Source organism: Rhinolophus sinicus, linkage group LG04 (genome assembly GCF_036562045.2).
Source record: "Rhinolophus sinicus isolate RSC01 linkage group LG04, ASM3656204v1, whole genome shotgun sequence".
NCBI classification, from domain to species: Eukaryota; Metazoa; Chordata; class Mammalia; order Chiroptera; family Rhinolophidae; genus Rhinolophus; species Rhinolophus sinicus.
Genome location: NC_133754.1, coordinates 99,079,352 through 99,103,453, shown reverse-complemented (window position 1 = coordinate 99,103,453; position 24,102 = coordinate 99,079,352). Strand labels below are relative to the sequence as shown.

The 24,102-nt window shown below is 42.7% G+C and overlaps 3 protein-coding genes across 7 annotated transcripts in view; 1 reads left to right on the top strand and 2 right to left on the bottom strand.

The window, feature by feature from the left end:
• The window catches only part of LOC141571075 (protein POLR1D), a 40,003-nt gene extending 19,909 nt beyond the window's left edge, over positions 1–20,094 (bottom strand). The window contains exon 1 of the mRNA XM_074330060.1: positions 19,962–20,094. Within this exon, the coding sequence (XP_074186161.1) occupies positions 19,962–19,987 (26 nt within the window). The 5' untranslated portion in view covers positions 19,988–20,094. The remainder of the gene's footprint in view (positions 1–19,961) is intronic.
• On the bottom strand, positions 18,438–20,094 carry LOC109449835 (RNA polymerase I and III subunit D). Its single transcript, XM_019736476.2, has 2 exons — positions 19,962–20,094; positions 18,438–19,012 (listed from the first exon to the last, which is right to left on the bottom strand). Exons 1-2 carry the CDS (start codon positions 19,985–19,987, stop codon positions 18,637–18,639), a joined length of 402 nt encoding a protein of 133 aa, XP_019592035.2. The 5' UTR covers positions 19,988–20,094; the 3' UTR covers positions 18,438–18,636.
• A 1,248-nt stretch (positions 20,095–21,342) lies between these two features.
• The window catches only part of LNX2 (ligand of numb-protein X 2), a 66,309-nt gene continuing 63,549 nt past the window's right edge, over positions 21,343–24,102 (top strand). For 3 of the 5 annotated variants that reach the window (XM_019736474.2, XM_019736472.2, XM_074330057.1), the window contains exon 1: positions 21,343–21,548. The gene's annotated coding sequence lies outside the window, so the exon portion shown is untranslated. Of the gene's footprint in view, positions 21,615–24,102 lie in introns of all 5 variants that reach the window. The other 2 variants (XM_019736473.2, XM_074330059.1) reach the window with 1 other exon arrangement.

The window sequence follows — 24,102 nt, the reverse complement described above, 5'->3', positions numbered from 1 at the left end:
GCTGGTACATGCTTAAGGAATGTAAACTGACCATAATAGCAACTTAAATAAAACCCAGTGGGAAGGCAAATCTGATGCAAAATCATCTTGAAATCCAAAGTCAAACAAATTAGTTTCGAGTTATCTGGCTCTGTGTTTTTTAAATTCACATAAATCAACTTCGAGTTAACTATATTGGTATATAGAAAGGGTAGCAGGAAATTTACGGCAACTGAAGTGAAACAACAGCAATTGAAAGGCAAATAAAATAATGAGCTTAAGAAGATGAGATTTTTAAAGAATTGAAAATCAGAGAAGCTAAATATCAAGTAATTGCTGAAAAAAAGACAGAGTCAGAGAGTTACATGTATCTATATCCTTTCTTGAGAAATGATGAAGGAAAAGTGTTATGGACTGAAGGTTTGTGTCCCCCCCAAATTTATCTTCTGAAATCCTAACTCCAATATGATGGTATTAGGTAGAGACCTTTGGGAGGTGATTAGGTCATGAGGATGGAGCCCTCGTGAATGGCATTAGTGTCCTTCTAAGAGATCCCAGAGAACTCCCTGGCTCTTTTGGTCATGTGACGGCACAGTGAGAAGGCGGCTGTCCGTGAACCAGGAAACAAGCCATCACCACACACCGAATCTGCTGACACCTTGGTCTCAGACTTCTAGTGTCCCGAACTGTCAGAAATAAATGTTTGTTTAAACCACCCAGCCTATAGTATCTGCTCTAGCAGCCTGGATGGTCTAAGACAGAGAGCTAGGAACATAAGACTGAACATTAGACACTTTTTCGCCTCCCTCAGTCTTTAAAAAGTCACCTTTGATCAACTAACTGTAAAGTCTAGTATGTGTCACATGATGGAAGGAAAAAGAGGTTCAAATAAGCACTCGTCGTATGAGACTAGTCTGAAGGTCTTGATGTGCTCGGACAAGCAGGAGTCAGTGCCAAGCACACACACACTGAGAACCCAGCAGAAACAGTGCAGCACCACTGGCTCCTGGGGACTGGGAAGGTGGCTCACTGGCCCAGCACATCACCAATGCTGAAGCCACCAGTTTACACCCACGTTGCCCACATGCTGGGTAGAAGGCACTGGGTAGAACTGAAGAGAAACTTTACTATGGCAATCTAAATTTCTTCCCAGAATGGAGGGATAAGCCTTGGAGAGAGAAACAGAATTGACTTGGTCTTCAGTAAGGATTTGATGTCAGACCACAGAACATTCTGATGAAAAAATATAGGCAGATGACTTGGACTATTGCTGGTCTCTGCAAACAGCTGTCTAGAGGCTCACGGCCAGCCCGCAGCATTAGTGGTTGTGGTCATGAGGGCAGAAACCACAGGACAAGTCAGGGTGCTGGATTACCTAGTCATTCAAGTATAGATGCTGATGAAGACATTCAGGCCATCGTTATTTAATTCCAGAAAGTATCAAATTGTCTGGGGCACCTACTACCTATAAAGAAAGGTAAGAACATTCAAATTGTGGTAAAGGTTTTTGAAGACAGGTAAGACACATAGGAACATTGAGGTCATTTGGGAAATGAAAAGAATCAGTAACAGATAAAAGATGGAGGTACAAGAAATTAATCCTGTAGATTATGTTAAATGTAGCCAACCTCTACCAAGCACTGCTCTGTAAGTCCGATGATGGATAAAGGGAGCAGGCCCTTCCCTGGAGAGGATTACCATTAGTGATTGTATTATGGCAAATAAAGACCTGTATATGTGATCTAGAAACAAATATTGTACAACAGAGGGAAAGTGGGAGCAAGTCCAATATTTCTCTATAACAAACAGGGAGAGTTAGGAGAAAAGGTGCTTAATTTTTATTTAAAAACAACTTATGTCAATAAGACGCTGGAGGACAATGGAGGAGCATGAATTTGAGTGAATGATTAAAGAGACTTTTTTATTTCATGCCAACATGGACCAGAGAGAAGAAGTACTATTTTAAGCAAGGCTGGAAAAATCCAAGATGTGGCTTGCTTTTTACTATGATGATACTAACTTCACAGGGTTATGAGGATAAAATATTAGTTTGGATTCAAGCGTTCTGTATTTTATAAGAAGCACTAGAAATGCGACAGGAATTTTTCACTTGACTAAACTGCTAGAGGTCGGGAAGTTGTCTCTTTCCTCTTAGTGTTCCCTCTGCCTGATACATGGCAGGGACTAACTGAAGATCTAGGAATGAACGGGTTCTGGGTGTGAGTGCGACATGACAAAAATGCAAGGATTCAAAAATAAAAACATCTGTAGCCAAAAGAGGAGATGATGGGGGAGACAGAAGAGGCGAGACAAGGAGGTGAAGACAAAGGAGGAAAAGTAAGATCATGTGTCCCTGGGCAAAGAAACGTCATAAAGGAATTGGCGGCCACAGGCTCCTTGCTCGCTCTCCTGCAGCAGCCAGATTGGAACAGGAGCACGATGATCCCACGTGGCCTCAGAAACATCAAATATTAGGTCATAGCGGGATGTGGCAGACACTGACTAAAGACACTGGAACAGCTATCGGAATGAAGCAGAGCTGGAATATTTCCTGTCAGGATTGAGGTCTTTAACCTTCTAGGGCTGCTTGAAAACTGCAGCAAGATTTCATAACTAGAAAAGACTTCTTCCTTAGTGTGCTACCAATCAGAGATGAATGGCCTTTGTTTAGCTTTGAAACATCATTCTTTTGCTTCATTACGCAAATGGGAAAAAGCCCACTTCATTCCCATATGTTCACATTCTTTAAATTCCATCTCTTAGTGAAGATGCTAATTGTGCTTTGAAATGAAAGTGCTTCAGGGTTGGAGTCAAGGATGCTCATACAAAGACCTTGCGATGTCATAGAGGCCACTGGCCTGTCTCTGCAAGGCCTCAGCAGATGATACATGCCCTGTGGATTACCACATTCACGGGCCTTAGAAGCCATCTGGCCAGGATACCCAGCCCCACTGCAGCCTCAAAGCTGCCATTATAGGCACGGTGGAACTTTGCGTAGGCTACTCTCCATCCAAATAGCTGTCCACTGCAGCCACCTCCTTCTCACTGGACAGAGATCAGATGTCACCTGCTCTACAAGCCTTGCTGATCTCCCTATTTGCGCCACATCAACAGATGTAACTGCTCCTTTCTTTCAGGCTCCCAAGGAGCAAATAAAGTCCCACAAGCCATAGTTCTAAGTATTTAAAAGTCATTAGATAAGCTTCAAAATATTAAATAAAATATATTCCTTCTTCCTACCATAACAAATATACCTTCATTACAACAAAAATAAAAAACATGTAAATCTATGATTTTTAAAATGAAAGTCAATAAAACATCAAAGATGATAGAATTAACTTACTGTACACCTTGATCATTCTGCTAATGAGTTGGTAATATTTGGATAAATACAGGAATAAAGACACATATAATTCATATATTATTTATTCCATAAAACTTATTCTCCTACCTTGATTTCAGCAAAATCACCAATTATATTGTTATAATCAAGATTTTCACATAGATTGTGTTCTATGGACTATATAAACTAAAGCATTAAAAAAACAAACGTTAACTATTCAATGTGGATAAAATTTTAATATATTTGTCAAAATGTATATTACCTTAAATATAAAAAATTGAAAATCTAAATTGTTTTAAAATATCCCTGCAAAATAATAAAATGATTAATGAATTAGTATCAAATTCCTTATCCATTCTATATAGACCTACACATGGAGAAATATATGAATAATATGATTTAACATTGCAAATATTATTCGGTCTCCAAATATAACTATTCCTAATATTGTACTAAGGCATGAGAACCTCCAAAATCATGAACTACACTCCTAAGACAAACAAGAAAATGGAAGCTTAGCACTACCGGGAAATGAAATTTTCTTATGGGACCATCTATTGCATTCATGCCAAGAAGGTTTTGGCAAGTTAATGTGTCTTTTTGCTTCTAAATACGTCTGCGGCTCAAATCCTTCCTGTACTCTAAAGTAGTATCCGCTCCAAAGTCAACAGTGGTACAACCCACCAATCTCCACGTATTCAAGTTTCCTTCCATTCAAGGATGCACGTCAAAACACGAGGAGGGTGTTTCCTGGGTTATGAATTGCACTGAGAGCCAGATCCCTAGTGACAGAGGGACCTATTCATGTTTGTAATCTATGTCTACTTGTGTTTGTATACCTGGGGCTGCCCTCCTCACCCAGGTTCAAGGCAATTCTCCTTTGAATATTGATATAATAAGGACTTAACACGCACCGCTAGCATGATGGTGAAAAATAATAATGCAACAGTGCCTATGTTCCATGTATCTTACACTTAATTCTCACAACTCCTCTACATAACTACTATTTCATAGATAAAGAGATAAGGAGAAAATAAGGAAAAGTCAAGAAATGTACGAAGGCCACAATAGCCAGGAAGTGATGGGGCTGGGATGTGAATCCCGGAGTCCACTCTAACCCTTACACTAACTACAGCTGTATTAAAACCTTCAAGAAGCTCAGTCTAGTGAGAGAGGCAAGTGAAGGGATGGCAGCAACGTGTTACTGTGCTTATTTGTATTCAAGACAAGAACTGTGGTGAAGACAACGCTCTAGTCCCTTCACCTAGACATTGACAGTCTCAAATATCCACGGTTACACTTTCTAGGTGACCTCTAAGGGTGGCTTTTTCTTACGGGGAGATGACTTCTTCAGTTAATAAGTAGTATGTGGGCTGATTCTTTCTACTTTGCTCCTTAGAAGGAAGCTTTATTTCTCAGTTCATAAGACACCTCACTGTAGGGATGACTGCATAATGAAATGACCTCATGTTCATATTAGTAAGTGTTTTTATATTTATTCTTAAATCCTAATTAAGAAGCCACACACAGAAAATACAGCTCATATTTTCAGTTCATATTGTAAGATCTCATTAAATGTGCCATGGTAAATTTTATACAAATTATGAAGAAAAGCATCTCTAACTAAAATAACTTCATGGAGGTTGGGTGGGGAGGGTAGAGAATTAACTCAGAAATAGTAAACTCTGAATAGATAAGCCCGTGAATTATACCATACCAGGAACAAAATTACCTGTTTGATAGGTCAAATGTAAAGATATATATAATCTCCTACTGAAATATTAGTTGGAAGAAATAAACCCAAAGAATATACAGTCAAAATAATTACTGAGCTCTTTTACTCAATGAAAGCATTTTGTTATCTCCTTAAAACAACAGATGCTTTGAAGAACAAAAATGATAAAAAGAAAACTGCAAAAAAAGGGTCTGAAGTCTAGAAAGACGGGTATGGAAGGAGGCCAATATCAGAGCAGAGAAAAGCTAATATAGCGGCTGCTCGAATTTAGTAAAAGACAAGAAAATACAATAGGTTAAAAGAGCAGAAATATAAAATGAATTCAAACTCTCACCAAACATCCACTCAAAACACAAAAAGGAAAGAAAAATATTCAATATGAAGCTTCTAAGTTTGCCTCTACAGCTTTCTTTAATGAGGGTTGAAGTTTGGCATCCTGTCCTTTGATAAACACACCACATACCAGAAAAACCACCGCACCAAAAGCATGGTCTGTAAACCACTCTCTTATTCCTAAGTTTTATTTCATACAAATGATCTGCAGTTCTCTGCAGACTGTCCTAAACAATGCTTCAGAGTTCTTGGATCTCAGCCCCGAGAATGGCCTATTCAGCAGAAAGTCCTGTCAGCCGCTGAAGCTATTGCCTTCAGTTGTGTCAAAGCTGCAGTAAACTGCTAGAAGACAAGCTGCCCACCCCTTGTAGATTTCCATGCCTGATTCATCAAATGATTGTAAAATATACTTAGAACTAAGAGTCAAGGAATGGAAAAAATGAAGATAGAATGTTCCAGAATGTGTAGGACTTCCTAATCGATTCATGCTCTTTAAAAAGTGTTTTCATTTTAAAACACACATAGAAACTATAGTCTCTTGAAGGTGCTATTTCAAAATAAATAATTTACCTGCCATCACCTGAATTAAGCAATTTTTAACTCATGAAGAAAATATACTGATACTTCTAATTTTTAGAAGTCCAGCAATACACAAGGAGAGGGGAGGAAGAGAGCGCCTGCATTGCAAGGCCACTGGCGCGGCTTCAGTGACCAACCTGGGGCCTCAGGAGACAAGAGATGCTGAAGAGCTGGTGAAATAGAGGGAATGGCCCCCGCCCAGCAGTGTGCACCTGCCCTGTGGACTGCCAGCTCCGGAACTACCTTGACTGCCACGTGTTTTCTGTCTTTCACACTCTAATTTTCAAAGAGTACTCTGAGAGATATGGCAGTTTCCTCTACAAAACTAGCCGGGGGAGTCTCTGAAAAAAATAGTACATCGACATATAGACAATACTTTCTCCATCGGTAACATCAGTAATAAGTACAAGAATAATATACTATAAAAAATAATTTATTGAACTCAATCGGTAAAAGCTTGGCTCTTTTATGGACCCTGCAGTGTCAAGTTTCAAGTTGTTTTTCAGGTGGTAATTTGTATAACAATGAATTTAAGTAGCATAAGGCAATTTTCAACCCTATTTTTTCAACCCTGTGTACTGAAAAAAAATCTTAGTTCATAGACATACAAGTGTCTTGGAAAAAAATTCTTCATTTCTACAATGTAGTAGTTCATGGAATTAAGCAGTTAAATGCACACACACAACTTACTTTGGGAGTAGCAGTCCTTTGGGGAAAACATTTACAAAAGTTTAAAGGATTGAACTTAGAACTCATTGAACAAGTCAGCGAAAACTGCACAACTGTGCAAATAACATTTCACATTTACTTGTAAAGACTCCAGAGATGCCTCCCTTGCAGCTGGCAGAAGTCACAGAGCTTGGTGCAATGCAAATACATTCTCACAGATGCAGAATTCATGGGCGCAGGCGGGACCACTAGAGAGGCTGCGTGGATACCAAAAAGGAAGGAACCAGCACATGGGACTTCACCGCTACAGGAGAAGAGCCCAACGCGTGGGAAAGTCCATTACCGATTAATGCAACCTTTAAGTGTGTACCACAGCATACAAACACTCTAACAACCGCCAAAAGAAAGAAACCACACAGAGTAATTAGTGATTTGGGCATCAGAAACCAGATACAAAACAGTCAAGATCCAGCAAACTCTGAAGCAGCACTTCATTATTCAGCGACTTATAAATTACTTACATGTGATATGACCAAGAGGGGAAATATAAAAGCATGTTCTGGAGCAAATGTTTCACGATTCGTTTTATGACGTATCAAAAAACTTAAAGTCTTCTCCTGTCCCTGTATTATTGCTATTCTTTAAGTCGCTGCACATGTTAGAAATGTGTCGTTTACTGCTGAAACACAACCCATCCTCAGGGATGGAACGGCAGCTGGAGCGATGCTAGTAAGAGTTTAGAACTGTGTTAGAAACAGCACAGGAACCCAACTGAGACCGCAGGGGGAAACCCTGGGAGAGACAGATCAGACTGATCATCCCGCCAGCGTAAGTGGGCTTGCTCCCGCGGTCTGTTGGGTACTGCGTTAATACAAATGTTTGGGGCCATGCTTCCAACTCATTTGAAATATCAAGCCCCTACATTCAGAGTTCTCCCTTAACATTTGCTTGATAGAAACTGGGCCATATACAAACTTCTGTATTAATTCCTCCACACTGTTTCCCCAGAGGCCCTAAATCCAAGTATTTACAAGACTCTTTTTACTATAATATGCAAGGAAAGAAGCCAAAATGAACAGTGATTCACAGCATGATATAATTATCTCACTGACCCTCAGAAAAACCCTTGAAGTTATTGTTCCCTTTTATTTGTTAAGCACCTAAGGATTAGGGAGGTTGAACTCATCCAAGGTCAACCAGTAAATGGTACACCTGACTCCATATCCAGAGTCCTTCCACTGACACACGCCCTTATTTTATTCTCTCTATGAAGTATTTTCTAACATTTTGAGAATGATAAAGTGCTGCTTTGGTGCAATATAGAAAGTTGAAACTTATGTAAAGATAATGCCAATGACGTTTAATAACACGAAAACTGCTATCTGTATGAACCAAGTATTAATAAACCCATATCAGGGTTCTTAACCAGATGTTCTCCAACTCATTGATTCTTTTCATGGTTAAAAGGTACAAAAAGCAGTCCCATTTTCAGCCTGAACTTAGATATAAACAAGGATTACTGGTCAACTGTTTGGTCTCTCAAACTGAACTCTTTGGAGCGTATGTTCTGGCAAAGCTTTGGTATCTTCACATGCACCAGAAGCAGAAAACAGGCAACACGATGGATATTAACAGCTGAGCCTATGGAGTAAGGCATTCTTGGGTTTGTGTCTACTTACAAGCTGTACAAGCTTAAGCTGGTTACCTAACTTCTGCAGACCTCAGTTTCCTTTCCTATAAATTGGAAAAACTCGATCTACCTTGAAGGAGGATTAAACTGGTTTTCCCACTTGGCTAAGCGAATCAGTCTTCTTATTTTACAGCCACAGCTACGTGTCTGGTAGGCCATCTGCTCTCGGCTAAGAATAAGCCCAGTTGGCTTCCTCGTGTCCTGGCTTGTTCGGAAGCAGTGCTCTCAGATGGGGACCAACTCATCAGAACAAGAAAATAGAAAGGGAACTCTTGGCTTGCTTGCTACAAGTCTGGGCAGCAGGTAGTGACACACCTGCAGGCTGACACTTCTAAAGACAGACATTTTTGGCAGAATACGTTTCGAATCATAAGGCCCTAGAATCCCCCATTTTCCCAATCCATTTAAAGACAAAGTGCAATCTTTGCCATGTAAGCAAATAAACAAAGAAAAACACAGGAAATAACCTGTAGAACCAAGTCCGGAAGGCTTCAATTACAAGGTCTGATGCAGAACCTAATCCAACACATTAACTTTGTCAAAGGACATGATGGTTGTACGCTTTATTCTTCATCTTCAGGGGATGAAACGGCAATTGACGCTTACACCCCCCATTTTATATTAATCACTTTTGAATAAAAACCCTGTGAAGTATTCCAAGTACTAGGATTTATGTTTCAGTATGCAGGACAGAGCAAGGCAGCAAACCAGGGTCTGAAGTAACTGTAGGTGAGGAATCTCAGTGATGTCTGATCCTAATTTGAAATCTGAGTCCCAATTAAAAGTTATTCTGAGATCCCATATGACTTACCACATATGGCAGTGAGAAATTAAGAGCTGTGGGCCAAATGCTCACAAGGATCCAAGTAAAACTGGAAGTAATTGATTAGAGCGACAAAGGTGTCATTTGCTCCATTAGTGGCAACTTTTGGAAAGCCCCTAGGTAACCTGTGTGGGGACTGGTTGCCAGGGGGAACCAACCAGTTGATTGGAGAGCTGAAACTTTCAGTCCTACCCTCTGACCTGCAGGGAGGGGCGAGCAGCTGGAGATCGAATTCGATCACTTCCAGCCAACGATCTAATCAGGCATGCCTATGTAATGAAGCCACCATAAAAAGCCCCATAGGACAGGATGTGGAGAGCTTCCAGGATGGAGAATGCTTGGAGACTCCGGGAAAGAGGGCATGAAAACTCCACGCCCCGCCCCACAGACCCTGCACTATGTACCTCTTCATCTGGCTGTTCATCAGTATCCCTTATAATAAACTGATAAACCCAAGTAAATGTTTCTCAAGTTCTGTGAGCAGCTCTAGCAAATCAGCTGAACCTGAAGAGGGGGTCATGGGAACCTGCAATTTATAGCCGGTTGGTCAGAAGCACAGGTAACAACCTGGACTTGAAATTGGCATCTGAAGGGGGGGTGGGGAGGGGCACGGCCTTGTGGGACAGAGCCTATAACCTGTGTTTTGTCACATTATCTCCATGCCAGATAAAGTCACTGCTTGGTGGTGAACACACACACTGGGGGTCTTCGCGTGCTATCAAGCCATGCAAAGACTGGAACTTCTGACAATTTTCCATCAGAGCAAGGGAAAGGCCATTTTCAAAGGCAAAATAAAACCTAAGCCACCGCACATCAGTTCATCCTATCAGATTTTATTTTTTGCAGTATTACTGGCCTGTGAACTCCCCAAATCTGAAACGGAGCAGTAGGTGTGTAAAGCAGAGCAGGTGCTCACTAAACCAACAGTGGCTGCCTTGGCGGCCAGTTCTCTCTAATGTGAAATGTACTCACTTGTAGTCAAATCTGGCTTTGCAGATCCAAAGTCCTGACCTCTGAGACGTGTATAAGCAACATGCCCAACTGTCCTTAGCTCAGGTAACATCTCTGGACTCACCTACCACCTAGCAGGTCCATGTGGAAGCTCCGCTCGGTTCCCACTGTGCAGGCTACTCGGTTGGCACTTACCTTTGCCTCCTCTGGTCATTGCCACCTTTTGTCTAAATGAATTCCTAAGTCTGTCTCCTCCCTGACAGTCCCAGCCTGTTGTCATCTATGTGGCACAGACTATGGCGCTAAAGATACACAACTGCAAATTTGTGGTTTTTAACTCCGAAGCTTATAGAATAGTTATTTCAGCCTCTCAAATTCAAATCCAGCTCTTAGGATATTCAATGAAAAAAATACAGAGTCCACCTTCTATTCATTCATTGATAAATATTTGATGAGTGTCTACTATGAGCCAGGCGCTACTCCTCCAGGGGCTGTAGCTACTACCAGGTAAATGTGTCGGGGGAGGGGCTACAATTTTAAACAAGGTGCAAGAGTTAGAAGAAATGACACCTTTCCCTTCAGGAGTTCAATAATACACAGCTCTTTGGTCCGACCTGATTGCAAACTCTGTGAAGGAACCAAGTGAGATTCATCTTTGCGTGCCTAGTACCTGGAAAATAGCAGGGTTACAAAATAGCTGCTGGGGAAAAAAAAGGTACACATTCTGTATTTTTCCAAAGCAATGCTACTTGGAATAAGTGGCATCAATTTATCAGACAGCTGGCAGGAAATGAATGTATTAATTGGCACTGATAAAACAGCAAGCTTAGAATCAAATCTTTGAATCCGACTTCATAGTACCCAAAACAATAACCCCCCACCTTTTGCGCCACTGGAAGTCCGTGGGGACAAGACCCCAAGGATACTCAGCATCACCATTTCATATTGCTGCTGCTGCAAAACAACAACGTCCTTTTCTCAGCTTCAAGGGGGAGACATGCTGCCTTTTATTTTAGACTAATAGGAGCACAAGTAATAAATTAGCACTTAGGATAAAAGTGCTAAGAGATGGCAGTCTCACAGGCTCTTGAGGGGATCGAGAGAAGACATAATGAACTAGATTACAGGGTCTACCTGCCTTTATTGGGGTTCTCTATGATGCTTATCACCTCAGCGCTTCCTCTACTGAAGCCACAGGGGAGGCAGGCTTCCTCACCTCACACAAGAAATCTCTTCTCTTCTTGAGGGTTGTGACTGTGATGGCCGAGTATGCAAGTATCAGCTGATGAGTGTACAAAAAAATATCGTTCCAAATCATCAGTCCTCCTCTGCAGTTTGTCCTCCCTGGTGTGGCAGTCACACCCAGACACCGACATTCAGTCACTGAATACTAATGAAACCCTACTTTACGCCTGGCAGTTTTAAGTGCTGGGCACACACAGGCAAGCAAGGACAAAGCCCTTGCCCTCAGGGAGCCTATACTTAAACTTAAATGGAGTCAGACAACAAACAGATAAATACATAATATCATGTTGGTTAATAAGTAGTCCAAAGGAATGAAGGTCAGGGATAGAAAATGATGGGTTTGTACGTAGGTGCACATGCTGTTTGGAGAAGGCAGTTATGGCAGGCAGCTTCCAAATGGTCCTAAGGATCCCCTCCTCCTGGTATTTGCACCCTTGTAAAAGCTGGACTTACTGACTCACTTCTAACAAACAGAATAGGGCAGAAGTGATGGGATGTCCTTCTGAGATCAGGCATAAAAAGACTGTGGCTTCCATCTTGAGCTTTCTTTCCTGGATCCCTTGATCTGGGAGAAGCCACGAGCCACGGCATGAGGCAGTCACACGTGAGTCAGCCTGGAGGTGAGTTATCCCCTAGTCAAGCCTTGAGCTGACAGCAGCCCAGATGACACCCTGATTGCAACCTTGCGAGAGACCTGAGTCACAATCATCGAGCAAAGCTTCAACCAGATTTTTGACTCCCAGAAACTGTGAGAAATGGATTTTTTTTTTGGTTTTGTTTTATTTTTACCAGCCACTAAGTTTTAAGACAATTTGTTATGCAGCAATGGATAACTAATCCAGTGGTCATGGATGGTCTGAGTAAATGACCTTGGAAAGAGACAAACCAAGTGAAGATATAGGGAAGTCTAGGGCAGAAGCCAAGACTCTGAAATGGGAAGAAGCCAGGCATATATGAAAGAAGTGAGAAGGCCAGCGTGGTAGTCACACGTGATGACGTGGACAGAGAGACACGGACCAGTTGGAGCAAGCCAGCCTTGAGGACTGCCACGGATAATGAGGCGTAACCAGTTCTATGAAGGCCACTCTTCCAACCACCGCTAACTGGCTTAAACAATAACCAATATAACAAGAATAACAGTAATAGCTAATTTGCGTATTTAAATGTACAGTATTAGGAATTGTACTAAGTGCTTTATTTCATTCATTCTTCACAAAAACCCTATAAAGCAGATGTTATTATTAGCCCAATTTTACAGATAAGGAAACCGGGGCTCAGAATGTTTAAGTCACTCTCCTACACTCACAGGTTAGGAAGTGGTGGAGCTGAGATTTAAACCACGCCCTCTTACAGTCTTAACCCTTCATCTTTACACAATACTGACTTGAAAGCGAGACCCTTAAGAAGAAAGCTTCTTTCTACCGTTGAAAAAGAAAGAGAAAAAGAAAAAACAAAAATCCAACCCTGAAACTGTTATGTAAGCCAGCTGGTCCAGTCTCTGTCTGATTAGATGCTCCTGGCAGTTTGATTTCTCTTGGAGCCCTTTTAATATAATTGGTTGAGGCACTACATACCTTTTTTTTTTTTTGAGGTTTGACCCAAGTCAGCATAAATTTAGAAAAGCAAACAAGCAGCTTTTCTTTTTGACATATATTAGGTGCCTTGTATAACAAATATGGAATTTACTGAGGATTAGTATGATTAGATAAAATATCAATATATTCTATCTTATGCAATTTTATGCTTCACTGACTGAGCTCGAACCCCGCCTTCCTATCAATACTCAGGTATCTGGCACCAAACCAGGTATCCATCTGCTTACAACTTGCTTTTCCTTCCTGCTTAACTTTTGTCTTGAAGTTTGGGGAAGATTATGAATGTTCCATCAGAATTGTAATTTCTTTGTGGAAAAAACCCACAATCCTCAGTAATCCTTTTTCTGGACCAGAGCTGGAAAAAATTCCTATTATGCTTGTCTCCTAATTACCATCTCTATGTGCTGTAAACAGCGAAGTGTTAACTATCCTATACCCACCTATGTAAAAGAAGTACCTGTCACTCTAATGTACTTTTATCCAATCCCAGGGATTTCCCCACTTTGCTTTCTCCCACCCCCTTACTCTATTACCAATGGATTTCATGTAACCCTCCTCCTTTGATTTTATATATAAAATAAGCTGCAAACCGCCATTTCGCGGAGTATTTTCTCAATCCGTTGAGATTTTGCTTCTCTGCAATTGTCGTTAGTTTGGCTCAAATAAACTCTTATAAGCTTTCAAAAAAAAAACAAAACCACACAATCCATTTATCTTTGAGTTTTACCTATATTCTACTAATGGGAATGCTATTTTAAACTACCTTTCTTAAAAGCAATGGCCTTGGAATACAGATAACATTCCATACTGAAGTTCACAAATTTATATTAGTGGTGCTTGGGCTAGAGGAGACAAAATAATAGGTTACCAAGGTTTTATGTTTTTAAGTTTTTACATAGAAGAAAATGAACAAAACCCAGCTTGTTCAACACAATGATCGATATCATAACAACATGAATAGTTAACACTGATTGACAGCACACTGTGTGGGCCAGATAATACTCCAAGCACTTTGAATATGTTATCTAAATTAAGTTATAACATCTTTATATGGTAGGCATTGTTATCCCAATCTTACCGATGAAGAAACTGAGGTACAAAGAGGTCAAACAGTTTGTCCAAGGTCACAAAGCTAGACAGTCTAGAGCTAAGACTCAGGCAGTGCGATTTCAACAGTGCAAACTCTTAGCTCCTACGCCACATTGCCTCAGTTATTTAGCTTGAAAGAATGTGCAGAATTCCTAGCACATCAATTTCTGCTTCTAAGATACTTTTTTAAAAAAAAAAAAAAGCCCCATTAAAAGCAACTCAACTCCCCTAATACACATACATGTATTAGCCAACCCAAAACTCCTACAATATCCTACTGTCCCACAGTTATTCAATATTCTTTACCATAATTAACTGGTAAATACATATACAGATTATAAAGATAAGTGATGTAAGTTGAGGTACTAATAAAAACCACACATATACAATATTGAAAGTTTATTCCTTTAAACAGGTTCATAATTTTGCTTTTTCACTGCTGAATAATCTGAGTTCATCTTTTAGAAAATTTTGGGCATATTCTCATTTATCCTTGGTCTCCTTTATTTTTCTGCACAATGCCACCTCTTCAGGAAGGCCTTCCTTAACTACTCAATCACTCAGTACCCTCTCAGCCCCATCATTCTTTCACTTCCCATTTATACCGCTACCTTAAATTACATCATATACTTATGTGTTTATTTTCCATCTCTGCCATTAGAAAATAAACTGCACGTGGGCATCTTGTTCTTTGCTGTATCCCTAAATGTGCCTGAAAAAGAACTATGGGCTCAATAATATTTACGGGATGGATGGATGAATGAATGAATGAATGAATGTTCCCTTTCAGGAGAGCCCACTTTCTCGCCCCACCCCCAATTTTCACATTTGTAACCCTGGATTCACATCCTTGTTTAAGATGCGAATTCTTCTGACAAGGGTGGAGGAAGGAGGTAAGGCTGGGTGCATCCACTGGCTCCTATTAGCAAGGACAGGTTGGAGGACATGGCAATTCCTGCCATACTAGTTTTGGTCGTGAGGGAGTGGTAGGAAAACAAAGGGGTAAAAGACATGGGTATGGGGCCATTTTCAACCCTTCTGCTACCTTTACCCCTATACAGAATCTGTCTCCAAGTTATTATAATTCTTTTTTAGTTTTCTGGTATTCATCCTATTCCCTCCATTCCTATCACTCGGCCTCCTTACGTTACACCTGGACTGTTAGAAATGCCCCTAATTCACTGCTGTCTTCCATGTTTACTTCCACTCATCCATTCTGCACAGGCATAGGATGAAAAAACAAAACCTTGATGGCATTCCCTAGCTCAAGAACCTTTAATGGCTGCTTTACACTGGCAAAGAGCAAACCACTTATCCTGGAACACTAGATTTATTTTACAATCTGCTATGGTGAGTGCTCCACAAGTTACTGGAAGGCAGACGATGCCTGTCCCGTTTGCTATGTCCAGTGCTTAGAACAGAGTCTGGCAGAGCGGGTCCTCATGACACAATCACGGCTTCAGCACTGCCTCTCACTGATTGCATTCTGTGTACAGCACATAATAGTCTACGCTGAACACCAGGGAACTTCATCGTTAAGTACAATTTGTGTTCTTTTCCATGGGTACAACTGTCTCTCCTCTCAGAAACCATGGGAGGCTTTTTAGGACAGACCCATATTATATTCTCTTATCTCCACCATCTCTCAGTACTGTGCCACTATTAGGTACATACTTCCTGTACAGAGATCCAATAATCTAGGTTTGGAAGGAATTTCATTATGGAAAGAAAACACAGCCTCAGGAACTGTATTGGGATAGTTTATAAAGTTTCAAATAGTGAAAGAAAAACCAACATTTAGATTTTGAGCTCTAAAAGGATGGATTTGGGATCTGTATTAAGTACTTGAAAGCAGACTGGTGGGTGGATTCAGGTACATTTCCTAGGAGCTCAGTTGGAGGGAGATTACAAAGTCGGTCTCTGACTCTAAAATGATGCTAACCAAAAATGATGACTTTTATCTAGTGATCTGGAGATTATCTATAATCTTAACATGTTTAAGGGAAACAACAACAAGGATGGGATCAGTGGGCAATAGAATTTGGCATGCTTTCATACTTCCTGAGATGCAAGACACTCTTTGAGTCAAAATGATACTGAATAGACTTTTTACATAGATACCTTTTCATCCTAACAGAGATTTTGCAGGCACCTGTGTGTTATACCAACTAATTAGAACATTAGATGTTACAGCTATATGCAATTTATAATTCATTTGTAAAGTGCTTTGAAAATGCAAAGTGCTAGGTAAGCACTCAAAGTATTATTAAATGTCTTTGGTATGTAATCATTTTATTTAATAACTGGCTCTTAAGAGGCATAGTACTTTACAGCTAAACAGAATTTCTGACCTTGAAGACTGAAGTGCTATCAGAGATAATGATCAAGTTATTTTGTTTATATGAATAAATACTATTCATCTTTCTCCCTCACCCTTTAATAGACCAATTCAGCATTCCCTCAAATTCCTGCAGACTTTATGCAAAGATTCCTTCCACGTGTACATGATTCCTGGTTATACTGCCTGCCTTAGCCTCAGTTTTCCTTTCACCCATCTGCCTTTAGAAGTGCTCCACCTTCCACTTCCAATTCCTGAGGTCTACCAATTGTATACAAATTCAGTTCAAAAATATATCTTAAATCCACATCTTTTCTCTATCACTAGCTTACGGTCCCTCCGGGCCACTTCAACTCGTGCATTTCTCTGCTTCTACTCCGACCTCACTGCAATTCATTTTCCAACACTGTAAGCAAAGTATTCAGGTGTCATTCCCATTGTACTTAAAATCCACCTTCTTACCATCCCAGCTCTTCTCACTGAATCCATAGGATAGGCTTACCATGCCACAGATATGTAAATCTATCCATTTAATTCCTCAATACATTGGATTCATTTAATTCCTCAAACCACCAGTTTTCTGCTTCAGGATCTTTGCACATACTATTCCCCCAGAATGTTTTTTTCCCCTTTTTTGCACAACTAGCTCTTTCTCTTCCTGTAATCTCTGGAAGATCATCCCTGACTTCCATACCTAAAGCAGATTCCCCTTTCATGTTTTCTATCTTGACTACTTCTTCCCCCCCCCACAGAAATACAACTTTAAATTTTTTCACTCTTATTATAATGTATGCTTCATGAGAAAAAGACCTGTGTCTCATCTACTAGCATACCTATCCCAGGGCCTGGTATATACCAGGTAGTCAATACAGGATATATTTATCTAAAGAAGTTGACTGAGTATACGACATGCAGGCTTGTGGCAGGCCAGCAGGAGAGGTCTGATGTGAGTGAGTAAGAGGCTACACGCCATAATTACCTACATGGTTAATCTGGTATTTACTAATGATCCACTCGCTACCTATCAGGCATTGTGCTGCCAAGTCAGGATAGTGGACCAGCAGCATAAGCACACCAACTATCTCATAGTAAGTCCAAGACCAGGAAACAGAGTTTAATGAAAGCACATACAAGTACCCAAACTAGGGGGGCGAGTCTAACATGTAAGTTCTTAGACTTTGGTGAAAATAAGTGCTCCAAAAAGAGGAACTAGCATAAACAAAGGCCCGCCCAAATAGGAGCACTGGGGGATGCGGTACTCAGGTTCAAAATTTGACAGATATTTAGGGTGAATTAAGAGTCAATTTGGGGCAGGATAAGTATGAGACAAAGGTTGAAGAGGTAAACAGAACAGCTCTTAGATGTGATTCACTTAATTTCACTTAGATGTGAAGATTCAGTATTTTAAGTTTTCCCCAAAAAAATCATTTTCCCCAAGTGGAATTTTCCTTCTCGTCCTTAGTTTCTCTCAAATACTGCTTCCTATGAACCCTGGGCTGTATTTAGATAGCTACCTAAGGACTGAAAATGTTATCTAGTCATCCTAGTTATCTACCACTATAATATAACTTTCTTGACCTACTTAGCTCATTTCTAACTAAGTATTTTATTAGTCTTGAAATTAGAGCAGTAAACTGGCATCTAGCCTATAAATAATATCACAAAGATGGAGCCTGATACTACCTAAAATTCTCAAGTGAAACCAGAATTCTCACAATTCGTTTAAAGTATTCCCACCCTTATCCCACCTACCAATCATAGCAAAGGATGAATTCTCTCATTAATTACTAAAAGGCATCCACCAAATCCAGCCTCCCCCCATTTCTTTCCTTCTTTATTTTTAAACCATAGTCTATCTGGAGTCATACTCTATTGCATCTCTCCTTTTCCCCAACCATAGCCATGAATGAATATACCTTTTACTTCCCTTGATAAAAGTGCTTGTCTAGGTCCCTGACTTTCTCAATTTTCTCACTTTCAATGCTGACTCAATTAAAAATTAAAAAAATAAAAATAAAAATCCCTAAAACAATCAACCATGAGGACCAAGGAACAGAAACCACTCAAATCAGTTTAAAGAGGGAATTTATTAGAAGAATACAAAGATTCTTGTGGGGATTCCAACAGCTGAAATGGGTTAATAGCTAGAATCAAACTTTCTGAAGGACAGACCACGTTGTAATCACAAACTTCTACTTCTGGGTTTTACAAGCTCACGAAGAGAATATCATAGAAGACGTTACTCCCTGCATAGTGTGAACAAGGGACTAGAATGTGGATTCATTTCTGCATGCTTTCTGGTCCTTATATTCCTTTATGCTTGCCTCAAACTTGTCAAGCACATGTTGGCAGACATTCATGAGCTCATTCAGGCCTCTCTGAAATGGTTCAACAGCTGGAAGAGCACCTCGAGTCTGAATGCGTAAATTAATTTTACTCTCTGAAGGATGGGTTGTAGTGTAACCACAAAATTCCACTTCCGGGTTCTTCATGATCATGTAACGAAGAGAATTTCCTAGGGTATGGTCCTCCTCGTGTAATACAAATGTCACACAGTGTCTATCTGTTCCAGCTGCCTGGACCATTTCCAGGGCTGTCTTCCTCTCGCCTTCAGCCATTGAGGTCTTCAATCCAGATATTTTTCTACACACATATTTTTTATAAAAATGAGATCATACTGAGTATGGTTTCGTAACTAGCTTCATTTACTATTTCACAACTGCAACACTTCTAATGCACTTCCAATTACATAGAACTATTAGCATTAGCCCCTTATTTTCCTGCCTCCACATAGTCTATCAATAAATATTTAATTTATTGCCTCCAGTTTCTTCCTATTCCATTTGACCGTCCACATGGTTACAGGGTAATCTCCTTATAACACAAACTTAAATGTTTGCTAACATGTTCTTTTGGTAGAATTCAAAGAAAGGAGAGAATTAGAATAGGATGGCACTGCTAGAGGATGAAAAAGGAGTTGAAAGGCGTAGAAAAACACAGATTATAAAAATAGAGACTACAGCTGATCACGTGCAGGCCCAACTACAGCTTCCGTTTTTGCAGGAGCTAAGGGAACTAGAACGGACTGAGAAGAGTCAATCAAGCAGGAAGCAGGAAGAGAACTCAGTGCACAGAGTAGCTTCATTAGTTAGCAGTCTGCACAGAGGAGGGACTTGGGCCAGTTACAGGGACTTGGGCCTGACTAAACACACCAATACCATCACTCGGGGACAGTGGCCTGACGCGTGATTTTTCACGCGCTTGATTTACTCTTGCTGTTCTAATCCAGGGATGGGCAGTTTGGAGACTTAACTCTGGTCTCACCACTAATCTTCCCTCCTCGGTATCTAGTGTCCTGAGCGTCTCAATTCAAACACATCCTTCTCTTCTCCCCTCTTTTTCCAATCGGGGCCCACTCTTCCGCCCAGGCGCCCACTTTTCTATCGTTCCTTGCCCTCCCAGTCAGGCCCTCGATGCCAGGCCCGATCGCGGAGGCTGAGGCCCCGGCCTACCGCGGGCCTCTCGGCTACCGGCTCCGGTGCAGGGCGCGGCCCGCTCCTCCCGCAAGCCCGCCCGCCTCCTCGGCCGTTACCTCTCCAGTTCCTGGTCCTCTTCCATCGCTGGGGCAGCTTCCGGGATCCTCAGGTGGTGCTGGCGAACGAGAGGCTCTGCCCCATACCGCGAAACGTGCGAGTGAAGCAGGAAGGAAGGGACTACGGACGGAAGGAGCCGAGGACGGAAGGAGGAGGGAGGAGCCACAGCGGCGCCGCAAGGCCCGTCCACTGGGCGGGGCGTGGAGGCTCCGCTCGGAGCCTCCGCCCACAAACCCCGCCCCCTGTGCGAGGACGGCTGTGGCGAGGCCCGAGCGGCTCACCTGGCACTCCTGGAGCAAGTCCGCCCGCAGAGCTAGCGGGCAGATGTGGGGTCGGGCTCCCGCCCCACCCCGAGGCCCAGACAGGCCCGTGGGCGCCTGAGCTCAGCTCTTGGCATTTTACCTCACCCTGGTGGTGGCGAAGGGGGCGGGGCCTACCTTCCTCTCCGAATCACCCTTCTTAGGGCCATAACTAGACCTCTTGGCTTGCTGCTAGGCCCAAGGGGGACCCCAACCCTCGGGGGCTTTTATGGGACGACAAGCTTAAACTGTAGTTGATCAATACACCTTGAATTTCACAACATAATAGGATGGGTTTAAGACGGTATTTGTCTCATCGGGGATCTTTGCACATCTCAGCTGGGTCAAACGACAAACGTTTGTCTATCTTTTGCCGGAGGAGTGAGAGTTTGGAAGGAAACTTTTCCCTCCCATCCTTTCCTAGGATCTTTTCTACCCCCAGAGTTCGTCCTCCCTCGATTTGGACTTCCTTTTCCCTTTGCCCTTTTGGCTTCTTCCACCTACTCACCTGCGAAACTTCCCTCTCACCTTTGTTGTCCCTGCCCCCGCCTCCGCAACCTTTCCACCCAGACTCGCTCTCCGCCCCCTTCTTCCTTCGACCTCTCCTCTCCGTCCCCACGGGTATTCTTCGCTAATAACCCTTTCTCCCTTTCTTGCTTCCCAGTTCCCCTCACCCTGGTCAACCCCCGTCCCTCCCACCCTACCCCAGCTGTCCTCTCGCCCAGCACACCTACATTTCTACTTTCCTGCCACCTGTTCTCCCCCAATTCCCCTAGATGTTCACTGCCTCTCCCGGCTGTTCTACGCTCTTGGCGTCTGTCAGCGGAGAGCCCAGAGACACTTCTGGAGCCTGTCTTCCGCGGGGTTAGGGGGCTAGCCCAGCAGAGAGCCGGTGGGGGAGGGCAGGTGGCGCGGGGCGGAGTGGGTTCACTCTAACCCGGGAGTGACGGTCCAGGCCAGGCCCGCCCCCTGAGCCCGCGGATAGGCGGAGTCGCTCTCTGACACGCCCCCTCCCCGCCCTGTGCCGCCGCCGATTGGTCCAGGTGCGTGTCGGGTTGGGCGGCTGGGCCCTGGCGCTCGCCCCCGGGAAGGCAGCAGGGGCGGTTGAGAAGTGAAGTCTTGGCCAGAGTTTGCTTCTTGCCAGGAAATCCACGGCGGCGGCGGCGATTCCCGGCGGAGCCGAGGCCGCCTCGCTCCGGGCTCCCTCAGCGGGCCGCGGAGAGCGGAGGTGGCGCTGGGCTGCGGCGCCGGGAGCCGCTGCGCGCCTGGGGCAGCTTCTCTTTCCCAGTGAGTAACTTTGCCTGGCCCGCCTCGCTCCGCTCCTTCCCGCCAGGTCCCGGGCAGCCGCCTCAGGTGCGGGAGTCGGTGGGGTGTGGGGCAGCGTCGAGCCCGGGAGGCGGTGGGAGCGGCGCCGCAGCCTTCCTCTGCGCCTCTCCTCCCCGCTTGTTGGGGCTGCGGGGAATGTGCACCCGGGGTGTGGTGGGCTGGCCGCGCTTGTCCGGAGAGGAAGGGACCGGCTGCCCTGCGCCCAGTGCTCGCCGCCCGGCAGGCGCCTGGGAGAGGCGGGCGGCCCCCGACTGTTACCATTTGGTGGTTCTGGCGGCAGTGTTGCTGATCTTTGCATCGTTTGACTTTTTTTTTTAAGGAAGGGAGAGATGTGGATGAGTTGTTTTTATTTCCTGTGTGTATGTTGTGAGACTATCAGTAGCTGCTTTACATTGCATCTTGTTCGCCTAGAAAGGGATGGGAAGAGATCATACCCTCCATCCCAGCCAACTGTTGCCTGTAAATCTCACCTTTCTCTTTAGGCTAGAGAGGGTGGGAGACAGATTTGACTTTTTTGGGGATGGGGATTTAAAATACGGAGCTTGATTTGGAAGCAGTTGCACACAAAGCACCATTCAGGAAATACATCACTCGCTTTGCGGAGCTTTATGTCATGTTTTAGGCGAAGGACTTGTGGCTATATGTAGTGTTTTTCTCTGATATTTCAGTTTTACATCTAAGGCTATGAATCAAGACGTCTGTACCTGCCAGGAGCTACAGTACACTCACACACGGGCTTAACTGTATAGATGTTTCTGTATAGATATTTTTAAATCACAGGAACCAGAAACAAAGTTGAGTGAAAAGCAGTGGCAGTGCAAGAGACAGTTGTGAGCTCCAGTTTATGGGAACTGTCTTCACTGTAAGAACTTTCCATTCTTTCAGCCGTAGTACCTACCAGGTGTGATCAAAATATATGGCGAATGTTTAAATTAAAAAAAAATTAGTAAAAGACACATTGCCGTCAATCCCTGTCGCTTTGAACACACTCATCCCATCGTTTTTCTACTTTCTGAAGCAGTTCTGGAAGTCCTCTTTCGTAAGTGTCTTTAGTTGCGCTGTTGTGGCTGCCTCATTGTCCTGAATTGATTCAAAACGTTTACCTTTCAGGGTCATTTTGACTTTGGGGAAGAGCCAGGAGTCGCACAGTGCCAGATCCGGGGAATAAGGTGGATGGGGACACACTGTAATGTGTTTATTTGGTAGAAATTGCCGTGTACCAGAAGCAAAGTGTGACAGAGCGTTGTCATGATGGAGGATGAAATAAAGATACTCATGGAAGAGGACTTCCAGAAAGTGGCCAAGAATGATGGGATAAGTGTGTTTGAAGTGAGGGGTAGTATTTTGAGGGGAATTAATGGCAATGTGTCTTTTACTGTAATAAATTTTCTTAATTTAAATATTCACTGTATCTTTTGATCATACTTCATATTTGTAAATTAGCCTTCATCCCAGGACAGGTTTTTTTTCCTTTCTTACAGTCTATTGTGACACAGCACTGATGAAGTTGGATCTCAGTAGATCAGTTTTATTTACTTTGATAGATTTGATTCCCATCTCCACACCTCTTTGGAAAATGGACTTTGTTTGATCTGATATCTTTTTTGGCTTGTCAAAGCTTTGTTGAGCCACGAATAACAAAGTTTTGCCTTTTTAGTTTGTCCAAGTTACACATGTGAGTTTTCCCATAAGGGTAAAATGTAGGGCAAATTGGAACCAAGGTAGAATAACACTACTTTTAATTTGGCCCCCTGTGTGTTAACATTCCTAATTCTGTATCTTGTTCCTCTCCTTTTCTCATCAGGTTAGACATTTTTCATTCTTAATTCATTCAGCAAATGGTAGAGAGCCGACTGCGTGCCAGGCATTTCTGGCAGCAGTCAGCTCTTCCCCTGAGTTGTCACAGTCCCACTGGAAGCTGATCCATCCATACCTCTGTTCCTCTGGCTACGGCTACTTGAAAGTAATTTGAACAAAGTGGGGTGGCAACTTAAGAGAGGGAGCATGTCTGCTTGGAGTGTGTTAGAAAAGGCCTCACACAAGCACCGACGCCTCAAATTGGTGTGGGATTTTGCCAGGTGGTGCATTCTGGCAGAATGTGGGGGACTGGCATGGAGGGTGTTGCATTATGAGATTATAGTTACTCTGGCTGAAGTACAGTGTCTGGCGTTGGAATCATAGGCAAGGGCTGTGTTATTCATTTCAGAGCACTTACCTAGCACTTTGCCTTGCTTACAGTAGACACTCAAATATTTATTGAACTGACTTAACCAGAAGCATGAAGGATTTTGTAATGCCAAATTAAGAAAATTGGACTTTATTCAGCCAGTGATACTGAGCTTGTTTTAATCAGGAGAATGGCACGATAACATTTGTGTTCCAGAAAGATACCTGCAGCAGGCTGGAGGATGGTGGGGGTCCAGGTGGGAGGTAGGGAGACAAAGTAGGAGCTGTTATACTGTAAGGGTTAAGTGTTCAGGCTTCTCAGTTCACCTTATCTGAGTTTGAATCTGGT